This window comes from Rhinichthys klamathensis, unplaced genomic scaffold (genome assembly GCF_029890125.1).
Source record: "Rhinichthys klamathensis goyatoka isolate OS25496 unplaced genomic scaffold, OSU_Roscu_1.1 h1tg000431l_1, whole genome shotgun sequence".
NCBI lineage: Eukaryota > Metazoa > Chordata > Actinopteri > Cypriniformes > Leuciscidae > Rhinichthys > Rhinichthys klamathensis.
In genome coordinates this window covers 472,501-496,076 of record NW_026606927.1, presented here as the reverse complement: position 1 = coordinate 496,076, position 23,576 = coordinate 472,501, and the positions used below count along the sequence as shown (strand labels likewise).

The 23,576-nt window shown below is 38.6% G+C and overlaps 2 protein-coding genes and 1 long non-coding RNA gene across 7 annotated transcripts in view; 2 read left to right on the top strand and 1 right to left on the bottom strand.

Moving 5' to 3' along the window:
- The window catches only part of LOC130071175 (A-kinase anchor protein 2), a 112,542-nt gene extending 99,547 nt beyond the window's left edge, over positions 1 to 12,995 (top strand). For 3 of the 5 annotated variants that reach the window (XM_056235825.1, XM_056235822.1, XM_056235826.1), the window contains 4 exons: positions 1,413 to 3,543; positions 8,527 to 8,720; positions 9,787 to 9,810; positions 12,852 to 12,995. In XM_056235825.1, the coding sequence (XP_056091800.1) occupies positions 1,413 to 3,543; positions 8,527 to 8,720; positions 9,787 to 9,810; positions 12,852 to 12,983 (2,481 nt within the window). In that variant the 3' untranslated portion in view covers positions 12,984 to 12,995. The remainder of the gene's footprint in view (positions 1 to 1,412; positions 3,544 to 8,526; positions 8,721 to 9,786; positions 9,811 to 12,851) is intronic. The other 2 variants (XM_056235823.1, XM_056235824.1) reach the window with 2 other exon arrangements.
- Positions 12,996 to 13,778: 783 nt separating this feature from the next.
- Positions 13,779 to 14,791, bottom strand: LOC130071174 (uncharacterized). Its single transcript, XR_008803975.1, has 2 exons — positions 14,648 to 14,791; positions 13,779 to 14,214 (listed from the first exon to the last, which is right to left on the bottom strand). It is a non-coding gene; the product is annotated as an uncharacterized LOC130071174 (long non-coding RNA).
- A 4,048-nt stretch (positions 14,792 to 18,839) lies between these two features.
- Positions 18,840 to 23,576, top strand: part of LOC130071187 (thymic stromal cotransporter homolog) — a 4,971-nt gene continuing 234 nt past the window's right edge. Inside the window, exons 1-3 of the mRNA XM_056235846.1 lie at positions 18,840 to 19,995; positions 21,441 to 21,524; positions 23,463 to 23,576. The exon at positions 23,463 to 23,576 is cut by the window's right edge and continues 43 nt beyond it. Coding sequence (XP_056091821.1) covers positions 19,032 to 19,995; positions 21,441 to 21,524; positions 23,463 to 23,576 — 1,162 coding nt within the window. The 5' untranslated portion in view covers positions 18,840 to 19,031. The remainder of the gene's footprint in view (positions 19,996 to 21,440; positions 21,525 to 23,462) is intronic.

Sequence of the window (23,576 nt, the reverse complement as noted above, 5' to 3'; positions counted from 1 at the left end):
AAGCAAAGCTCAGTGTAATAAGTGGTATTTTCCCCTGAGGAGACTTTACTGTGCTTCATTCTGCAAATGCATCTCAACAATCTCCCTCAGGGTTACTAGACCACTTATAGGTATCAGTACCAGATCCATGCAAAAGAAAACCCCTTGCAATTATTCCTCAGAAAATAAAGAGTGTCTACATAGTCTAGACATCGTGTTTTCTTTTGGTAAATAACTAGGATCTATTACCCACTCACACCCATTAGACATAGAGATGGAGGGGTATAACGAAAACTAGGGCATGCAAAACCTTTCCTTTTATGTTTTTCTGTAGTGTTTTCTTCAAATTAGCCTGTGTTTGGTTTGTTTCTCATGAGTTGAGCTGAGCATAAATCATTACAACCTTGCTTATCTTGTGATGTTCTTGTACCTTATGAAAGGTCATGGGTTTGATACGCAGGAAAACAGATGTAAGTTGCTTTGGATGAATGCTCTGCCAAATGCATAAACTAAAATCCTTCAGGCATACAGAAGAAATTGAAACAGAAAATATATGTACTTTATGTTCTATTGCAGGTCAATGGTATTTTCCATCCAAAAAGATATGCATGAATTCCTATCATTTGATGTGGGTGTGTTAAGGTGAAAGTCCCATGTTTTCCTCTCACTTGAGACTTGTGCAACTCCATTATACCACTGAGTAGACCAAGAGAAGGGACCTTCAATTATTAATACTCAGGATCAGATAGCAGAGGTCAGAGTTCAACAAACCCATTATCTTCCACATCTTATCACAGTCCACCTATATTATGCATGATGGCCACATCATCATCACAACCTTTAGGATGTTGTATTGGTCTCTGATGTTCAGACAGTTGGTGGTGTAGCAACCAATATAATTGAGGTTCCCTTAGTTTTGGACATTTCTGATAATCTGCACACAAAAACAACTGAACAGTATTCTGCAGATAAATAAACCAAGTACTTTTGGTTTGGGGAAGGGGTCCATCTATGCACATATTTGGCCATTGCATCCTACGTTATTTTCAACGTTGCATTTTTGCATGCAAAGACACAGATTCTACATCATCAAGAGCTGTTCACTTCTGCGATTTCTCTTATATCAGCAGCAAGAGTTCACAGAAACTGCGCTACAGAACACCTTCTTAAGTAGACTCAAGTGCGATTTACATGTGTGCACCCAACTTCAGAAATAGTGTTCAGGTCATCAAACAAACCCAATGTATTACTGTGTAGTTGCTGAATTTCAAAGGTGTGAAATGCCTGAAAGTTAGAAAAAAAGTTATGTCATGCAATTATGTATTTTCATGAGCGACCATAATGCCCATCCCTGATGCAGTGTATAATGTGAAGAAGAAGAATTGCATGAATGCATGTTAGAACTAATGTGATCTCTGTCTTTATTTCCCTAGAAGTCCCCTGAACTCTCAGAGGATGACAGTGAGCTGAAAAGAGAGAGAAGCCTGAAGACTGTAAGTTTTTTCGATTCAGTGAGTGTGATATCTGCTGGTGAGAGCAGTATGGAGCTTGAAGTTCAGACTGAGACCCAGCAAAGTTATGTGAGAAGTGGGCAGAACAGCGTGAGACACGGGGGAGAAGGACTGGACAGCGAAGTAGCCAAGGAAATCCTGTACCTGGATCAGGTCCTTGAGGCCAACTGCTGTGACCCCAGGGCCGAAATGACTTCAAATGGGACAAGTTCCCCAGAGATTATCTCAATTAGAGGTCATGGAACTGGACCTTCTGTGCAAACCTGTGACACATCACCCTTACACAACCATGAAGTTGTTTTAGAAGGCAAAAAACAGACCACTTTTGTTGATGATAACTTTAACACTAAACCCAATGGTCATGCAGCGATGATAGGAAACGACTGTACAAGGTCACCAGAGTCCCCTAGGACAGCAATCAAGAAAGAGGCACGTTTTGAGCTCCGACCATTTCATGAAGAGAAGAAACCATCAAAACTATTTGACAACCCAACTGAGAAAGAAGTCCGGGTGAAGAAAGTCAGACCCACGGAGGAGATTGCAGAGCTAGAGAGGGAAAGGCTGGAACTCATTCGGGGTCAGGCAGTCAAGAAAAATCCTGGAATTGCAGCGAAATGGTGGAATCCACCTCAGGAAAAGGCACTGGAAGAGGAGCTGGAGCCAGAGCAGCTGGAGTCTCTTCGAAGATATGAGGAGAGGAAGCAGAGGAGGCCAGAAACCAACCGTATGCCACAAGCTGCACCCAGACAGACAATCTCCTTCATCCAACCTGAAACAGGAAACAAGGAGGATGTTGTCATGGAAGAGATTGACTTTTCTGCAGCACGCAAGCAATTTCTGCAGATGGATCATAGCAAGCAGCCCACAGCCCCTAAGAGGAACGTGGCACCGCAGCTTTACTCTGCCAAACCTTTCTTCAGGACTCCCGAGGTCACGCATGTAGAGAAGCCATGCGGTTCTGTCACAGTTGCCAATCAAGAAGGGGTCACATTCTATGACGGAAGTGAAGTTAAAGCTGAAAAGATTTACTGTTGCTCGGGAGAATCTGTCATACCACCCAAAAATGGTTTGGCTCAGAACGAGTTTAAAGATGATGATTTTACTTGTGCCCGGGCAGTGATGACCATTGTGAAGGAAGAGGATTCTGATTTGTGTCAACGTTCTTTGAACAGCTCCTACCATACGGAAGAAATTGACTCCGGGTTAGATGACCTATCCCTGCGGTCTCAGGACACCACTGTACTCGAGACGCTCTCCAATGACTTCAGTATGGACAACATAAGTGACAGTGGTGCATCAAATGAGACCATGAGTGTCTATTTGGAAAACTCTCTTGGGGAGTACTCTTTTCCCTCAACTCCAATGGCCACTACACCAATCAATGGGAAACATGAAAGTGGTATCAAATCTCCTGGTGAACAGAGTGGGTCTTATCACGGAGAAAGCTTGACGGAAGAAGAGCTGGAATACCATGCTGGTATTCTAGTCCAAAATGCTATCCAGCAAGCCATTGCTCAGCAGAATGACAAATGGGAGCCTCTTCAGGCCACACAACATTCGTCCCCTATCCCCGAGAGACATGTGGAAAGCATTCAACCCCAACCCCTAGTGGAGAGATCTACCGTCACACCACCTCCCAAAGTGCCATCCCTTCCAGAGGAGACGAGAACAATTGCTCCTCAAATAACTGTAGTTCAAGCCGCCCCAGTTATCCCAGTGAACACTTACAAACCCCCCAGTCCCTCTCCACCACCAGCGGAGAAACCAGAATTCAGCTATTTCAGTAAGTACTCTGAGGCAGCAGAGCTCAGGAGCACAGCGGCTGTCACTCGTGCTCAGGACACAGAAGTCACCTCAGGGCCGTTCAAGCTGCGCTCACGAAAACAGAGAACCCTGTCCATGATCGAAGAGGAGATCCGGGCAGCCCAGGAGCGCGAGGAAGAGCTGAAGAGACAACGACAGGCGAGACAAACATTGCACCCGCCCCGTTCGCAGAAGCTGAAGGCCAGCAACCAGCCAAACAAGCTGGTCCTTACTGGGAAGACAGCACCAGGTATGAGTATATCCAGCCAATGTGTGCAATCATAGCAGCAATAATTGAACACTTACTGTAAGTCAATAGGTGCAGAACTTTATTTGAGGACTTTTATTTGAAGGGTAACTTATCCCAAAATGAATAGCCCTTTAGTATAAACCATACAAGATACAAATTGGTACTCATAATCATATTTAAGCTGCTCTTTGTGCAGTTTTTCATGGATTACACCAGAACTTAATTAATCGTCTGATGGTAAATGTGTTGACGCCTGTTTCACAGGTTCACACTTACAAATAAGTCAGATAGAATAAATGGCTGTGGTGGGAACAAGCCAAGAGTGAGGAGTCGGGCTGGTGGTGGGACGCTGAAAACTGTCGAGGAACGTAGGCGAGTCGACTGTGTGTGTATAGGCTTCCTCTCATGCTGATAGGATTAGACGTGATAATTGCTGATGACATGTTGATTGGATAGATCATTTGAACGTGCTCCTCCCGAACTTTGTTAATGAAACATAATTTCAAGAAATGTGTGACTAGTAATGCAAACCATCAGCTAAAACTGAAGGCTGACATATATTTGGCTCTGTAACTCAAGATTTGATGTTAATTACCTGGTGATTGTCAGTCATATCACTGGGATCCTGGAGCTTCTCTTCATAGAGCTACTTTAGTTTACATTCCTTGCACGCTGTGTCCTGTGGGTCTGCACCCGCTGTTCAGCCTCAGTCACTTTTGCAAGCTGTGCTTTTTGAAGAGGGCTTTAAGAAAACTGCAGCACAGTGCCTGATTTGTTTTTCACTGTATGAGCTTGATGACTGATGACTACTCTGAACAATTGACTAGATAATGCTATATGGGTAACATAAATATATGTAAAAGCTTTCAGTTCTAGCAACCACCAACAGTTTCAAATTATGTTGGTTTGATGTTAAAAATTATTATAACAGACTATAGCAGTACGTACTTTAAATGTTCTGTTTACGTATGTTTGGTTTTGGTGATGTAACACTCATCCGCACAGTATTTAATGGCAGCGTGTGCTTTTCCTTTTGACAACAATGTCTTATTCATGATGATGTCCTGTACTTGAGAAGTTTATGTCTGCCCTCTAGTGGTGTCATTGGGAATGCATGAGTCCTTTCTTTTAGCTTGCTTTTATAATGCTAAATCCCATAGTATTGGAATTGATCTTGTGCGATCAGTATTGGTTAATGACCTCTCATTAATGACAGTATTTCTGAGAGGACAAATATAGACTTCCTGTGAAGAGGCACAGATTTTCTACAGCAAATTTTCATTTAAAACTTTGCAAAAAGTCTCGAGTTGCCAACGTCAGCAGAAGAAAATAAGAGCGCTTTCAGTTTCTGAGAATCAACACACTATTTAACAAATACGTGACAAACTACAACATTTTTCCCAGTTCCTTAAAGCCCACATCTCAAAAGTAGGGACATAATCTACTTTCCACATCTGTAAAATAAGTCTTTTTGCAAGCATCATACAGAGTGAAATGGCCTGTGTTTGATACTTACTACAAAAAGCATTCTCTGCTCCTAAAAGTCCAATGCAAGGCTCAAGCTCCAGATCAATAATTTCTTCAGAAAGAAATTTAAATACAAATTTCCAAAATTGCTGAATTTTACTATGACCAAAAAGAATGAAACATGGTTGCTTCTGACACTTTACAGTTGTCACAGTGTGGAGAAATCGTGGGATAAATTTAATGAAGTTTTTGATTTAGAAAAATGAAGCCTGTGAATTACATTGAACTGAATCAAATTGTGTCTAGCATTCACAGAACATGTATGTACATCTCTCAAGCACTCATCCCACATGTTTTCATGAATATTAAAACCAATTTCCTCTTCCCAGTCCTGTTTTATTTTTCCTGTGTTGTTGTCCACCTTTTCTAGGAGTAATTTGTAAAAGTTTGACACACCACTCACACCAGTGTGTACATTAGGTGGGATTCAAAACTTCAAAATCTGCAATGTGCTTCCTAACAAAGTCTCTAACTTGCAAAGATCGGGAAAATGTGCAGAAAAAAGAGCATAGTATTGTTTTAGCTGTTCAAAAGAGCTAAATGCACCTTCCCTAAAGATCCTGAATAGTTACTATCCGATATGTTTCCATTGGGGGGGGGGGGGGGCTTACCGTGTAACCCCAGAGGAAAAGCATGATTATTACAGTATCCAGATATATGAAATTTTAAAATATACCTTATTTTGTATCCACACTTTAATTAAATTAGAAATAACTATGTTTCCATTGATATTTTTGACATCAATTTTAATGGGACTTTTAAGCAGAGCCGTTAATGAAGTCTTATCACAAGAAGCTTCCATTGCTAACCATTCTGCAACCAACTCCACTGAAGTGATATTTCTCCCCCACGCTAAAGTACTTAAATTAGCTGCATTAGCTGCCCAATAATAATAATAATAAAATTTTAATTAATACAGACTGACATGCTTTTCTCTCAGATTCCCTGGAACTGCATTGTGTGTTTCTACACTGAGTCCTCTGTGCCTCTAGTATCCATACTTGGGTCATAATCAAGAATGTGTCTGGGACTCTGGGCCCTTTCATGTCCCCTAAACTGAAGAGTGATGAAACATTCCAAACAAACTAAAATTCCAAATTAATGCAGAACTATTTGAAAACAATTTTATCCAGTTCTAAGATATTTGTCATTAGTTACGTTGGCGTTTGAAGTCTGTGCACATAGGTCAAAATAAGTCTATTTTTACATTAGTGTCAAGTCAGCTTAAGACTCACACTCAGGACCTTCGGGTCAAAAATGACCCGGAGGGCGGCATTAAGATACATTTTATTTGAGTAAAATCAATTAAATATATTTTTGTTCAATAATATTTTTTCTTTTCTTTTTTGGTGTTTTGAGATAATTTTATGATTTATAATTAATATTTATGCAATAATTAAGACCCATTTTTTCCCATTGAACATAATAGAACATTTATATATATATATAATTTAAAAAAAATTATTAAAGCTGTATTTCATTTTAGAGTCAAGTCTAGGCCTCATGAAAGCAATTTTTGAAATGAGATCGGAGCCATCTGGTGGACACACTGAGCATTTTTATCACGCAATAGCACATTTTTACCACTAGTGGATTTACAGCTCTCTGTAGAAACCTATGGTAGAAACACTCTAGTGATTTTTTCACATATTGTTTAATTTTTTTCAGGTTGTTGATTTGAATATATAATAACAGATTCTCAAAGACTATTTTTGTCATTTTTTTTAATTAAAAAAAATAATAATTTGGTTGGTTTAAATGGTAATTTGAAGTGGCAGTTTTACTTTATAATACAGTCAAACCTGAACATTGCATTATAAAGAGAACAAATGGAAAATATTTTGTCACCCATTGTTTTAAGAGATTCACCCCTTCACTGTTGTGTGCTTTTTTTCTGCATCTTGGCTGTTTTGTAGATTGTATGCACAAAAAAACTCTGTATTTTCACATTTTTGCCAATTTCCCATTCATTTCCTATGGGGGTCATTTTTGACCCAAAGGTCCTGAGTGTGACTATTTTGTTTTAAGACCACTTAGACTTTTCAAATCCTGTCCCCAATTTTTTTGGGTGTTCATATACCAAGTACCAAAAAAGTCACCAAGTTTCGGACCATTCCGATGAAGCTACAATTTTTAACATTTTTTTTAAAAACGCTTCTGGACATTTTTGTCCCGAAGTACCCCAGAGGGTTAAACAATACAGATTGTTTCAAAGCAGCTTCACAGAGATAAACAATCAAAATAAAATAAAAGTAAATGGAATACTATATATATATTGTCTTGACAGTTAATTTATTCAATTGACATTTACTTGTATAGCGCTTTTCACAATACATATAGTTTCAAAGCAGCTTTACAGAAAATGCATGTGTCTAAATTACAATTTAGAGTGATGTGTTATCAGAGGTGACTGCTAACTTATGTATTTCAGAAATGTGCATATACAAATCACTCAGTTAGCTAACAGTGTATTCATTTAAGACAGAAACAATGAGATAATTGAAGTAATTATTACAAGCTGTGAACATAATGATTACAATATATAGAAAAAGTAGCATTGGTTTATGTTGATTCAGAGTTTGCATCATCTGAGGTCCTCGCTGGAGTTGGAGTCTCAAAGCATTTCTCCACAGGTGTTGGGCATCTGAAGTCTTCATAAGAGGCTGGATCCAAACTGGAGCTGACAAACTCCCTGGTTACTTTAGGATGGGCATCCCGAGATAAAACAGAGAAGCAAATGGAGAGTAACTAGCCTAGCTGCTGTTCAGAACATTAAGCAAAGATAATCATGTGCATTTGATCTGATATAACTGGAGTACAAGGTTTTGAGATCCATTATGTGAATGCTTGGCTAAAGAGATGCGTCTTTAATCTAGATTTAAACCAGGAGAGTGAGTCTGAGCCCCGAACAATATCAGGAAGGCGATTCCAGAGTTTAGGAGCCAAGTGTGAAAACACTCTCCCTCCTTTAGTGGACTTAGATATCCTAGGTACTACCAGACACCCCAAGATTTGTGATCTTAAAGAGCGTGATGGATTGCAGGGCGTTAGAAGATCGGTTAAATACACAGGAGCTGAACCGTTTAGGACCTTATAGGTCAGTGGCAATACTTTATAATCGATACAGAACTTAATAGGTAACCAGTGTAGAGATGTCTTGACCTGGTAAGAACTCTAGCAGCTGCATTTTAGTCTAATTGTAGAGTGTTTATTGAGGATTACCAGCTGGTAATGCATTACAGTAATCTAGTCTAGAGGTCATGAATGCATGAACTAACTTTTCTGCATCACATGATTAGCGATGTTTCTAATGAGGAAGACATTGAAAAATCATATCAGAAATATGATTTTCAAAAGACAAGTTGCTGTCAAATATAACACCCAGGTCTTTTACTGTGGTAGAGCAATTATTTCTTATGGTGTGTATAAGTGTGTTATGTATTGGTCTGTGTGCAGGTAAGATTGAGAAGGTTCGTCCGGTTCCTCCAGCGTCGCCGTGCCCTTCAGAAGGAGCTCTGCCCTCGCCTCTGTCTGATCTGGGCAGCGACGACTCTGGAGGAGGACAGCGGACCAAGAACTTCATGCAGACTCTGATGGAGGACTTCGAGACACACAAGGTCAAGCGCAGAGAGAAAGCTGAGGACAGCAGTGTAAGCTCTTTTATGGCCTAATGAATTGTCTGGGGATTCCTCTTGCACTAAATCTCTCAGACATCCATCCATCCGCACACCATTTACAATCAAACCGTTGAATTTCACTTTAATGGCCTGTTTGGAATTAGTGATTCCTAACTGCTAAAATACCATAGCAATGACTTGCATCAGAAACATAGTTCGTCTTTTTTTATCTCATGCCAAGAAAGTGAGGAAAGGGACTTTCCAGCTCATTTAGAAACTGAATTCATAAAGATGTGTGACACATGACAAAATGCCTATTGAGGACTCGCTGTTTCATATCAACCACTGTCTTTCCCCTTTTGCTTTCTCAGATATCAACAACACATTTCCTCTAAAAGCTATTATTTGGAGAACAAACAACTAAGTGCGGGTCTTTTGCAACTTGGCTGCGCTGACAGTATCACATTCTATTATTATAATGCAGACTAATTCAAACACAATGGCTTTGGAACCGCAGTAGTGGCAACAATATTGGTCTCTGACCGTTGTGAAATAAATCCATGACAATGGTGCCAAGTAAAATAGTTTGCCAAGTAAAATAGCCAAATATTTATAAATTGGATATTTCCTCCTTCCTTACAAATTACATATAACACAATACTAATCCATGCTTATTTTAGCTTAGGGAAGGGTGTAACCAAATATTTGAGGTTGGGGTGGATCAAATATATTAAGCTTCAGAATGCGCCATTGACAAAAAAAAAAATCAAAATATTAAAATTGGTTAACCACAAATCTAAATATAGGAATACATGTGTCAATTGTAGTGATGGCCCTAAACTCAGGAAACAAACACCTGTAATGGTCAATAAATGAAATATATATATATATTTAGTTCATGCTCTTTGAAAAATAACCGTTATTTCAAGTGCAATCATTAGCTTTGCAATTAGCACACAGTATTGAGCCAATATGATCTGTATATAAAAAGTAAACTATATGACCATGACCAGTAAGTTGATCTACTTTCACAAGCTGTTCTCTACACAATAGCAAGTGTTTGCATATTGACTAATTCTTCCTCTTTCCCTCTCGTCAGTATGTCCGCTCAGTTACAACTGAGGTACTTGTACAATGCTTGCTTCAAAGTTCATTGTGCCTTCATTTGTGTTGTTGCATGTTTCAATGTGGGGGAGTTGTAGCAGTGCCGAATACTTTGACACATATAACGTGTTTCCAAGAAATAATTGTCTTTTGTGTCGAATCATTGCGTCATTCATTACATATGGATCCACAGTTTAAACTAGTCAAAGTATTTGCACCTACATGATCAGTGCAGTGCCACTATCAATTCACATGAATCTCGTGTCAAAGAACTACGAACTTACCATGTCCAGTCTTCATTTGAGCATTTTACCACCCTCCATCCTAATATTTCAGCTCTTTGTATTGTATATTTGAAATAATATTCAAGTTATTTGAGAACTTCGGATTGGACATTTAGGTTCGTTGGAATAAGACACAACGGGTGTAACACTTGGCACCAGTTTTTACTTTTGAAACAGCATGACTGTTCTCTTTTCTGCTTTATTGTTTCTGCTTTCATGCTGTGTTTGCACTTGTATTGTGTGTTGTGGTGTTTATATCTAAAGCTGTTTTGGACAGTCCGACCCAAACCCAGCATGAAACTGAACAGGTGGGGTCTAAAGCGGTCTATCTGATGTGTATGATTGCACATGCGTATTGATATTTTTTTGTTAAAGCTCTTAACTAAATCATTGATATTGGCTTTACTCCTTTTTTTGTTCTCAGTGTAAATAACGTAGCCTGCTTATCTAACAGGGTATAGTGTGGTAAAGTTAAACTCGTATCTCCCAGCCATTCTACAACATACTTTAAAATTTAGAGCTCAGATCACATATTTTCTGAGAAAAATCATGATTCAAGTTATATAGATAAAACTGTCAGACTTTATATTAGGTGTCATTAACTACAATGTACTTACATCGGGGGTAAAAATCTATGTTTTTGGTGCAATGTACTTATTGTGTTGATGTATTGCAAACACTTTTGCTGCTATTGAGTTGTACGTGTAAGATTAAGGATAGGTTTGGTGGTGTGGGTTAAGGTGTAAGGGAAGCTCAACCGTGTAATTATAGATGCAAGTGCATGATGGTATTTTTAAATACAAGCACAGTGTAAAATCATGTATGTATACAAGAGCATTGTATCAAATGATTCATTTAAATGTAGGTACATAGTAGTTAAAGACACTCAATATAAAGTGGGACTGATAAAACAACATTATGAGTCAACATCAGTTTATATTGATGTTATGTTCCCTTGTTTTTTGTAATTGAAATCGGTTACACTTTATTTAGATGGTTAGACATTCTACTAACTATAAGTAACTTTGCAACAGAGTATTAGTAGACTGTTAGGGTTAGTAGAGTAAGTTGACATGTAGTTGCAAAGTAACTTATAGTCAGTATAATGTCAGTTGAGGAGCATCACAATAAAGAGTTAGCAGATATTAAGCACAGTCTACTAATACTCTAATGAGAGTCAGGCCCTCTTTACAGCTGGTATTGAGATGCGATTTGGTCGATCGGATCACTGGTCGTAAACAGGGTCCACTTTTGACCACTTCCAGATAGGGTTGCCAACCGTTCCGTATAATACGGAATCATTCCGTATTTGACACATAAAAGGCTTGTTCCGTATTGAACTGATACGGAACGCACTTTGTTCCGTATTTTTGAGAATCAATTCAGTGCAAATCCATGACAGACGCATAGCTTCTAATATATATGTCAGACAGACTATGATGAATGAACGAAGACCCGCTGCTATAATGGCAAATTCGGGGACTTGGCGCCACCTTGACGGGCTCTGACGTGTAATGACGTAGAGTTGGCTCATTGGTCGCACGTCAGAGGCGCCCGCGCCATTGGATGTGCAGTTGCCGCAGCACAGCCTATGAGCGAGCCAGACGCTCAATGTGCAAGCTGTGCAGCTGCAAATGCATTTTACAGGCTTCAGTAAATCAAGTAAAATGTGTTTCCGAAGACATTTGTAGGCTATGATAAGAAAAACTACTAAAAAATTTGGAGAAAAAAAATTTTGCACCGGAAAGAACATTCTAGAAGTCTAATTCTATTGAATAAGTTCGCACAAGGCTACAGAAAACTGTTGTGTTTATTTTTCTTCAAATGCAGTCTAAGCCGATGAGTTTCGAATGTTATATGTTGTATTTGTTTAAGTTAAAAATAAAACGTATTATAATCTAAACAAATACATGGTTCATTTTTGGCAAAATGATCATGATAGCCTTTATATATCTGTGTGGTTAAATCTTGTATATTGATTAAGCCTACTTTGCTATTCTATAAATATATAGGCCTAATAAGTTGCATTATAATATGATATAAAATATATGAATTTCAGCGGGCATGTCACTACCACATACCATAACCCCCCCCCCCCCCCCCGTTTCTTATTTCCATTTCAGAAAGTTGGCAACCCTACTTCCAGAGGTAGTCGAAAACGCATTTGACCGGATTTCTTTCATAGTGTAGACATTCGTGTGATCGAATGTGTTCAAACAGCCACTAAAGACCGTCTTCTCTCCGGCTACTGGCCTAATGCGTTAACACTATGGGAAGAGCGCTAGCCAGACGGGACTTTGTCGGCTGAAGACCCAAGTTTGGTTTGAAGATGAAAAACGTACCAAGCACAATGTTCTCGCTGTCAGAGCAGAATCTAAAGCTGATGCTCTCCGTGTGTTTCTCTCTCGTCTCCGGTCGCGTTCATATGTAAATCGCGCGAGATTATTTTGTCCATTAGATCGAAAGATCTGGAAAAGACCCGCCCAGAAGAAATCAGGACAGAAGTGGTTGAAAGTGGACAAAAGAGACGGATTAAAACACCAGGTGTAAAAGGGAACGTGTCTCCCTCGTCCACTTGTGATCCGATCGACCAAAACGTATCTTAACACCAGGTGTAAACAGGGCCTTAGTTGACATGTAGTTGCAAAGACACTTATAGTTAGAAGAATGTGTCTAAACTTCTTCTTAACATGCTTTCTATTATCACTGTGGTGAATATATCATTATAACATTTGAAACGACTTTGAATAACAGCCATTGTTATGTTAATCTTCAGGTTCTGGAGGCAACGCGTGTCACTCGCAGGAAAAGTAACATGGCCCTCCGGTGGGAAGCAGGAATCTACGCCAACCAGGATGAGGCTGAGGAAGATGAGGAGGAGGAGGAGGAGGAAGAGGAGGAAGAGTAAACTAAAACTTATTTCTATACCGAGAAAGAAAGAAAAAAACGAGAAAGAGAGAAAACAGAGGGAAAATGTGCAACGGGACAAACACAAGTATTTATTGGGAATTCACCCCTCTCTGAAGATTTGTTCTTTCTGTTTCTGGAGAACAAACGGGACATAACTTTCTCTCGACAGTGAAGACCAGAGATAACACTTTACATTTCCACTACCAAGATATAGCTTTTTCTTTTGTGCTGATACGTTTTAAGAAAGTGGAATGTGCAAAGACAAGGATCACATTTTTTAAGACTTTGGGGTTTTTGGCATTAATGTTGCAACTTAGCAAATCAGATTAGTGTGAAGACCACGTTGCATTTATACTTCCCAAACATAAAGATGTTACCGTATAGTTAAAGACTATTGGATAATATTTTGTTATTAGTTGAAGGAGATTGGATTAATCTGATTTCATGCTAGATTATTGACATTTCAACTTTACACAATGTGTCTTGCAGTGTCCGAAAGGGCAAAATACTGCTATTTGGTTTCCTGTTAATTATTTTCACATGATCTCGATTGCAGAGATAGGAACTCATTCTCCTAATATTGCCATATTGTTCAGAGAGAAACTTTAATGAGGTGGACAAATGAAAGTAGGGCTCAGACATGTAACCTTGAAAGACTTGAGAGCAAATCTTCACCCAGACCAACATAACAATACATCGAAGTGGTAATAACTTGCAGAGGAGGTCATGGCTTTTTAAAGGCAGCGGATGAATTCTCCATTGACAAAAGACAGGATATGTATGTGAAATGAAGCTTTAGGACGTTATTGCTGTTTGCAGTTGAAGGCACCGGTGTTTGGCTTGAAGTTATAGCATCAGACATGGTGTGGTACAGAACATTTAATGGATGATGTCGATTTTTTTGGGAATGTTTATGTTGTGTTGTGTTGTGTTGTGTTGTGTGTAGGGCAGAACAGCAAAAGCAGTGCCTTTAAAGTGCCCCTGTTGTGTTCTTTTAAAGGTTCTTAGTCTTGTTTTGGACGTCTCCTACAACAGGTTTACATGCATCCAAGGTCAAAAACACTTTAATCTTTCATTTTCTCATAATATACATTTCAGTACCAGCTCTTTTTTCACAATGTCTGCAATGGTTCGATAAAGGATTCAGTCTCTTTAAACCTCTCCTTTCTAAGAGTCTACTCTGCTCTGATTGGTCAGATGGCCCAGTCTGTTGTGATTGGTCTACTCTGCTCTGATTGGTCAGATGACCCAGTCTGCTGTGATTGGTCTACTCTGCTCTGATTGGTCAGATGGCCCAGTCTGTTGTGATTGGTCTACTCTGCTCTGATTGGTCAGATGACCCAGTCTGCTGTGATTGGTCTACTCTGCTCTGATTGGTCAGACGGCCCAGTCTGTTGTGATTGGTCTACTCTGCTCTGATTGGTCAGATGACCCAGTCTGCTGTGATTGGTCTACTCTGCTCTGATTGGTCAGATGGCCCAGTCTGTTGTGATTGGTCTACTCTGCTCTGATTGGTCAGATGACCCAGTCTGCTGTGATTGGTCTACTCTGCTCTGATTGGTCAGACGGCCCAGTCTGTTGTGATTGGTCTACTCTGCTCTGATTGGTCAGATGGCCCAGTCTGTTGTGATTGGTCTACTCTGCTCTGATTGGTCAGATGACCCAATCTGTTGTGATTGGTCGACAGCTTACAGCACTTGTCGGAAACCAAACATTCATTATCATATCTGAACTACAGTGTTTGAAGGTCAAAGTAGATGTTGTTCACGTTCAGCCAATGAAGAGCATAGCCTGGCATTATGCAAATATGTTCGAGCAGGAAGTAAGTCTAGAATTACTGACGACTCGTTTCAGGCTGTTCAGAATCACTTCTTTCTTTTGGGAGACAATAACTATTGATCTGCACTTTGATCTTTGAAACTTTGTAGACCTTTTACATTCACAAACAGCTATATTACACACCACATGAAAGAAGCATAAAAAAGCATAATAGGGGCACTGTAATGCAAAAATGAAGAAAAGAACAATGAATGATAAACATAGCTTATATATGCAAGACTTCACTGTGCTTAATTGCTTAGTTGATTCTTAAATTAATCATAATTTCTCTTTTTGGCATTTTTAAAGCCATTACCAGCAGAAATTGTAAACACAATACCATTATTTAACACAGTTAAAAACAAATATTGATACAAATGTACAAATTAATGTCTGAAATGTTGGAATGATTTTTTTTATTGTTTTTAAAAACATTTGGCAATATAAAGGATGTTAGGTGCCAGAACAAGCATCTATAGGCCTACAGGTCACTGACATCAGTGATGGACATGCAGCGTGAAGGAAACAACGAGGACTCAAACATGGACAATTACTCTTCTAGAAATAATCTTTGACTTCTAATTTTTGCCTTCGGCCTGATGCATTTATCAAGCCATAAATGAAGACAATCCCACAAGCATCATTCAACAACGTGGCTTTGATGTTTTGTGTACTCCACATATAATATATAGCATCACAAAGAAAAAAAGTATTTAATGTACTGCTGTCCTTTAATGAGTACATGAAGTATGTGTAGTCTCTGGTTAAGAGTGGTATCTAATACATAGTTTCTCAAATTGCAGGCAAAAAAAGACAAACTAGAAACTCTATAACAGTAATGCATTATTATAATGTGTGGGTGTCATATAAAGTTACACCTATTCAGAGTTATAAATGTTTCTGCGGAAGGTGCATCAACTTTATTTAATGGATGAAAACAGATCTGTCGATCTCTGGATACTGACTTTCTAAGGTGTCCGTTTGTTTCGATGCTTAATGTGAGATTGTGTGACGGCCATCAGTTTTACTCAGAGCCGGATGTTGGATTTTTACTTGGATTCTTTGATATGAGATGATTATTGTTGGTGAACAAATAATTTGAATTTTATAAGGGGGAAATATTTTTATTTGAGCAGTGAGATATATGCAGTGTTCCTATAAATGGAAAATAGTTTTGGAAAAAATGACTGATGTTTAGTACTATTACTGCACATTTATTCATATATACTGTGTTGTGTGTATTTGAGGGCCAAGTATGCCATATGATATTATTATATGCATTTTCAGAGGTTTTCATTAGTTTGTTTAGTAGGGGACATTTCTAGCACAGAGTAGGCCTAGTTCAAGTATTGACCGTGATGCTGGCAGGTTTTGCATCACGAAATGTGCAGCATTCATATGAAATGTAAAGCCAGCTTTAGTTCACTAAAGATGACATGCTTTTGTACTATAATGTTTGCGAAATGGACAAAAATGGTTGTTTTACCTCATGAAGTTAAGTTATAAGAAACAAGCCAATGTTCAAATCTGTAATATAATAGGATTCCTACGGCATAGGATGGTGGCCAAAATTGCTTTCAATGTACAATACCAGAGGAAAAAGAAACCATTAGAAATTGAGCAATGTTGCAGTTGTTGATGTGTAAAGCCTCAGCCTTTGAGGACATCTGGGGAAAGCATTGCGATCATACTAGCGAAATTTCGGCAGAAATTGTCGATTGTTTATTGTCAATGGTGTAGTGATATATAAAGCACAGCTCACACAGAAGTCACTTTCAAACTAAGCCCATTTCTGTTGGTAAATGCGGTGAATTTGTGACCAGTTTTATTCAAATTCTTATTGAAATGACTGGATTTAATCCACACCTTTACCGTTGTTCAGCGAAATTTCCAAAAGTAGATACGGTTTCCCGTAAGATCGAGAAACCGTAACTATTTCACGGGGTGGGCGTTACGTGTGAATTTGTACGTTTTGGATCGTACAAAAAAAAGTATGATTTTTAAAGGAAACTCATTATGAAGGACCAGCCATAACCCCGCCCCTAAACTTAACCGTCATTGGGGTTTAAATATCGTACGAATTAGCCACCAATCACGTAAAATAGATATGAATTTGTGAAATTGTGTCATGTCAGATATAGCCTACAGTCATTTGAATAGGAATAGATCGTGTGGAAGCTTGTTTCAGTTACCGAATAATAATGTCGCGACTTTTTATTCTCAGAATTGTGAGAATGACTCGCTATTGCCTGAAAAAATGTCAAGAATTGTGTTTTTTTTCTCAGAATTGTGACTTTATATCTCGCAGTTCGAACTTTATAACTTGTAATTGTGAGTTTATATTACGATTCTGAGGAAAAACGTCAGAATTGCAAGATAGAAATTTGCATGTGTGAGGAAAATACGCCAGAATTGACTTTTTCTCAGAATTGCGACTATTTCTCAGAATTGTAACTTTATAGCTCACAGTTCAGTTCAGTTTTTTTTCTCAGAATTGCGAGATATGAACACGCAATTGCGAGTTATAAAGTCCGAAATACCAGATAGCCTATAAACTCGCAATTCTGAGAAGAAGGAAAAAAAATCTGAATTGCGAAATTGTGAGTAAAAAAAAAATGGAATTGTGAGATAACATGTTATTACCGCAATTAGGCTACTTTGTTTTTTTTTTATTGTGTGGCAAAAAAAGGACGAAAAATTTCCACATTCAGATTTTAGTCGCTTTTGAGTTATGCAAATTCACTGTATTGAGCAACAGTAACTTCTGTGTGAGCGAGTGCTTTGTGCATTACCTTTTAGCTCATGAAATTTCTTCTTTTTTTTTTATCGCTAATGTGACCGCAAATGTGTTCAACTACAAACATGCCTTCTTTAGATTTCTAGTCAAGCGTTTGCCAGTGTCCGTGTGCATGACAATTACTGCGTCTGTTGCAATAGATTTTTAGTTTCATTGTCTGTTTCACAAAATAGTCTGTTCTTAAAAAAAAAAAAAAAATTGCCTTAAATGAAATCACAAGTATTGCTTTTTCCCCCACAGTTTGAACCAAGTAAACAGTGTTTGTTTTTGTTGTTTTTTTACTTTTGAAGTAACACCAAAAATATGTTTGCTCTTGTTGTTTAAATAGTTAGTTTTTATTACAAATACATTTGCAATTGCTTTCTTAAAAGGTTTAATGAGTGTTCTAGTTCCCTTCGGGAGAAACCAAGGGAATATTGATACGGTGTGATAATGCAAACCCCTCTTTTGACATGTTAACCACTTATTGTATGTTAATATTCTGCTTATATTGTTTTATAGTAATTGTAAGTCTCACTCTTACACACATATATAATTATTTTCTCATTAAAAAGAAAATGTGTAAAATGTCTCTATTCTTTTCCTTGACTCCATCTAAATGTATCAAAATCTGTGAAAATGTAATAGCATAAGAAGAAGCTGTAACCATTTATATTCTATTATGAGATTCATAAAGAGCAGGTGATTTCTGTTCTTGTATGTATGTCCACATACACAATCAAAATCTGTGAGAAGGTGAGCATATGGTATAAAAGGCAATATTTTGGGGTTTTAAAGTAAAAAACTTAAATTTTCAATTTGTATTTTTTCCTCACACAAAACTAGTGTATGACTTCAGAAGACATGCACTTTGACTATACACATGTGTCATGGACAATTATGGAGATTTTATGTTGCATTTTGTCCAACTTTAAGCTTAACTTTTAAAAAAGAGCAGCACCAACATTCTTCAGAATAATAGCCAATAGTATCTTCATGTGTCGTAGATTATGACTGACTATTATTATTTGTTATTACTAGGAGGGCTATCTCTTTAAGAAAAAAGTTCCTCGTGACATGAAATGAGTTCACATTGATTGACTAATCCTACTTGAGATCTTGTTTGACTGGTTCACACAAACCCAAACAGGTATTTCATCATTCATTTGGTGATTTATCTTTCTACAAATGTTCTCCTTTTTTGGCTTTTTAAGAAGCAAATATAAGCAGGCTAACGTTTTTATAAAACACATATTCAAGTCCTCATTAATTGGACAGTAAATGTCGTATTGTGTGGTTGAAACATGACTAACCACTGAAAGTATTTCAGTGTGCAACTTCCCTATAGCAGAATGACGCGATGAGCTTCACCCGGAGAGTTTGAGCTCTTGTAGTGTATCGACTCTGATCAACACGTTTTTGTTCGTTTTTATTATTTTCGTCAACTTCAGGATGTCCTTTCGTAAATACATCGCGCCTCTAGTATTCTGTGCCCAAGTGGCCAGCTCGTTTTTTGACACCGCTCTCCAAATGGTCGTTAAAGAGCGATGCGCAAACGCCACGGACCGGGACAGCGAGCAGAAAGCGATTACCAACTTCAACATGACCTTTAATATGCTCCTCAAGTTCATGCCCATCGTGCCAGCGATCATTCTGGCAAAGATTGGAGACAAAGGTTACAGGAAAGTGCCAATAGCTGTTCCTCTGGTGGGTTACCTCGTGTCCAGGGCTTTGCTCCTGCTGGACATCGCGCTGGGATGGCCTCTCCAGGTGTTGTACGCGGTGCCGGTGATCCACGGGCTGTGCGGCGGGTTCGCGTCCTACTGGGCCGGAGTCATGGCGCTGGTGTCGGTGAGCTCGGGGGAGGAGGACCGGTCCGTGCGCATCATGAGGACCGAGCTGGTGTACGGGATCGCCGGTTTCATTGGCAGTCTGGCCTCTGGTCACTTATTTAACCTCTATAGTGTAGATCTCAAACAAGGAGTTATCTTATCTGGTTTGAGTGTGCTGCTGTATTTAATCTGCATGCTCTATGCGACATTCATCCTGCGGGTCGATCTTGCCTCAGAGAGGCAGGAGCGACGGGAAAGTTTTGGGATCTTAAACCAGGAAGCCCGTGATAAAATAAACATCGCCTTGCTGTTCGCCGGTGGGATCTTGTATGATATCGCAGTGGCGGGGGGGATGGAGATGCTGGCCGCGTATGTGCTGAAGGAGCCGCTGAACTGGGGCGCGACTGAGGTGGGCTATGGGAACGCGGCTGGGTCCCTGCTCTTCATCACCAGCTTTGTGGGTGTAAAGATGTTCACAAGATGTTCTGTTAAAGATGAAAGCATGATCATGGTCGGGATGGTGTCTTTCGCAGTTGGGATTTATTTCATGGCATTTGTGACCACAACTCCAATGTACTTTTTGGGTAAGTTATACAGCCTAACATAGGTCTACTTGAGCTTCGGTACACTGTAAAAAAAGTGTTCAGTTCACTTAATTAATCATTTTAAGGCAACGCCAACGGGTTTACCTAGGTTACTAAAAAATGTTTTTAAGTATAAACTTAATGCTTAATTGGAAAAAATAAGTTATGTGAACTTGCAATTCCACATTACTTATTTTTTTCGATTAATCATGAAGTTTATTTACTTAAAAAAATTGAGGAAACCAGTTGCCTTAAAATTATTACGTTATGTCAACTGACCACTTTTTAAGGTGTGTGCTAATATATTTGATCAAATACCATTAAATATAAAACTGTTTGGTCACACTTTAGATTAGGGGTCCAATTATCACTGTAAATTAATTATTAGCTATGGCTTTTGCCTCAAACTTTTAATTACTGCTTATTATTAATAGTTACTAAGGTAGTTGTTAAGTTTAGGTATTGCAAGGATGTAGAATATGGTCATGCAGAATAAGGCATTAATATGTGCTTTATAAGAACTAATAAACAGCCAATATCCTAGTATGCTAATGAGCAACTTGTTAATAGTGAGAATTAAACCCTAAACTTAAGTATTACCACTGTTTTATAAAAGTCTAAATATCAAACATTTTGGGTTACTTCAATAAAAGCAAAAAAGGCAATCATTAAGAGTCAGAAAAGGTAAATCTGGAAACAGTGCACATGCTCAGGTGTATTACATGTTTAATATAAAAAGCCACCAAAATCTTGTATTTTTCCTGACAACAAAGTATAAAGGCTTTATATAATAGATAAGCATTTTAAAACATAAAATGTAATCAGTAATAATGTATGCTACCTTAAATATGATTACATGAATCAAAGTTTCATGACATTTCTAACTATATTGACTAAAGATCTTTTGAGCATGATGTAATAATATTGTTAATAATGATATTATAAATGTTGCTGTCCCACTTTATATTGGTTTGGGGTATACGTGTATGGTTAGATTAAAGGGTCTGTTTAGTGTTGGGGTACGGTCTAGTTTAATAAACACATGTAATTACTTTAAATGTAAATACAATGTAACAACAGTTACCTAACAATACCTTAGTAACAAATATAGTCTATCAATTTTAGTTCGAGACATCTAATATAAATTGGGTCCAATGTTAGGTGTTGATTGTGTAAACCTTGTATACTAAATTGTTGAGTCTCTTACTACAGAGTAAATGTAAGTTTACTTACAACACAGCTAGAGTATTATTAAAGCACATTAACATGGTCCTAATACACAACATTATCAAAAGCACAAACTGGAATCCAATAATAATTCCTCAAAGGAAGAATTTAGAAGGAGGCTGCCATTAAGTGTAAAACTGCTCAAAAAAAAAAAATCGTTTTATTACAGTGACTTGGTATTGTCCTCTGATCTGAGGTTTTGTTCTTGTCTTCTTTAGCTCGCTCTGTCACTCTGTTCGCTCTGATCCCAATGCCCACCATTCGCTCACTGCTCTCCAAACAGGTCCAGGGAAGCTCATACGGTAGGTCTCCGTTCTTTATTCTCTCAGTAAGAGTTGTGTGTCTGCATAAGGTGCTGCCAAAGACACACTTTATGGAACACCAAACTTTTCTAAATTGTAAACTCACACCTCAATGTACCCATGTCACATTTTAAATGTTTGTTCATGTAGCTGTGCCGTGAGGCCTTTCTGATCTAATGTGTTCAGAAAAGGAAGTGAAAATAAAACAGCCAAAAACAGAGAAGTGAAACTGTGTCACTGTATTCACAGGTGGAGGCCACACGAATATTTGTAATTCTTTGTGGTAACAATAAGTAGCTTTACAGGCAAGGGTAAAGTGTTTACTTCTGTCCTGGTTGTTTTCTGGTGGTCATTGAGATGTTGTCAGTGTTCTGACTGACCCAGCTGGTGTTAGTATTATAATTGATTACAGTTGCACACACAATTGATAGTTTGAGGTAAATTAATAAGCTGGCTGAGGCGACAAGGAGTCCTGTCTTTGGCAGGTTGAGCTAGAGTTTGATAGATCAGTACAGTAGGGGGCCAAGCACCGAACCCTGAGGCACTCCAGTGGTAAGCTAATGGGATAATGATGATTTACTCAAAGCACTTGAAACACCACAGGCTACTGGTAAAAGGCATGGTGTAAATGTAATGAAAACTCAGCCCAAACATGTATGACACCTTTTACTAACCAAAGGCAAAATGTTTTGTAACCAATGTTAGAAAAAAAGTGGGCCTCGCAACTCAGCTTTATAAACGCAGGCTAATTAATGCCATTAATGTATAAAAACAGAACCAGTCAACGTCCAAATCCTACACTTGAGAATCGCAAGTGGCAAGAATTGCTTCGGTTTTCAAATAAGTCAAGTCAAGTCAAGTCACCTTTATTTATATAGCGCTTTTTACAATACAGATTGTATCAAAGCGCTTCACAGTGATAACATGAAAACAATATAACAAAGTTTGTTTCTAAAAGAAATTGCGTCAACGTCCACCTTAAGTAAGGCAGATCAATAATATTATTGAATATTAAATGTCCCCAACTAAGCAAGCCAAAAGCCAAGGCAACAGTGGCAAGGAACCAAAACTCCATCAGGTGACAGAATGGAGAAAAAAACCTTGGGAGAAACCAGACTCAGTCGGAGGGCCAGTTCTCCTCTGGCCAACGAAGGAACAGTGCATGATTCGGGCAGCATTACAAGTCAGATTGGATCGGAACATTTAGAGTATTTTTTGGAAGTCCAAGTATGCACGCCGGTCTTAAGACGAGTTGTTGAGGATCAGTGCCGTCCACCATAGAGAGTCCATATCGCCCGTGTTGAGTCGTCACTTCATAGGCTTTGTGATTGGAGCATAACTGCAGTACTCCAACTCTTTGCACACAGAAAAGAGTGATCTCTCCTCAGACCCTGACGTGGCACTAAGCACTTTTCCACATCAAAGACATGAACGTTGGCATGGTTTTTAACGTACACACACACTAAGATCAAATCTGTGCGCACGCACATTTTATAAATGTGACGTAAAAAAGCCTTGTTTGCTGAAATCATGTTACTTGATGAGTTTTGATAGTCAAACCACTGATTGGAATGCAAAAAACACTTCGTAAATGGTTATCTCTATGTCAAAATACAGTTAGTTCATTAAGATTAACTGTTCAATTGTTCTCATCATACCGTTCAAATCCCATCAGCTAACTACTGTATATAGGAGTGCCTCAGGGCTCAGTGCTCGGCCCCCTACTCTTCTGATATCTCATACCCACAGACCTCACCAGCCCTGTTGGCAGCGAACCTGTGTAACTGATATGTAGAAGAGATTAAAATAAAGCTATAGTTATAGTGGTGATGGGATGCCAAGCTGAACGAGCTCCTCTCAAACTTTGGTTTGGAAATCCACAGCTTAGTGAAATTGGTAAATGGTCATTTTCACGAATAGTTGCTTTTCGTCCCACAGGCATAACCTTTGTCATGCTCCAGTTGTCCTTCAAACTAGCAAGCTTGGTCACCACACCCATCTACACTAAGATCTACCAGGCCACACTTGACACCTTCCCAGGGTTTGTCTTCA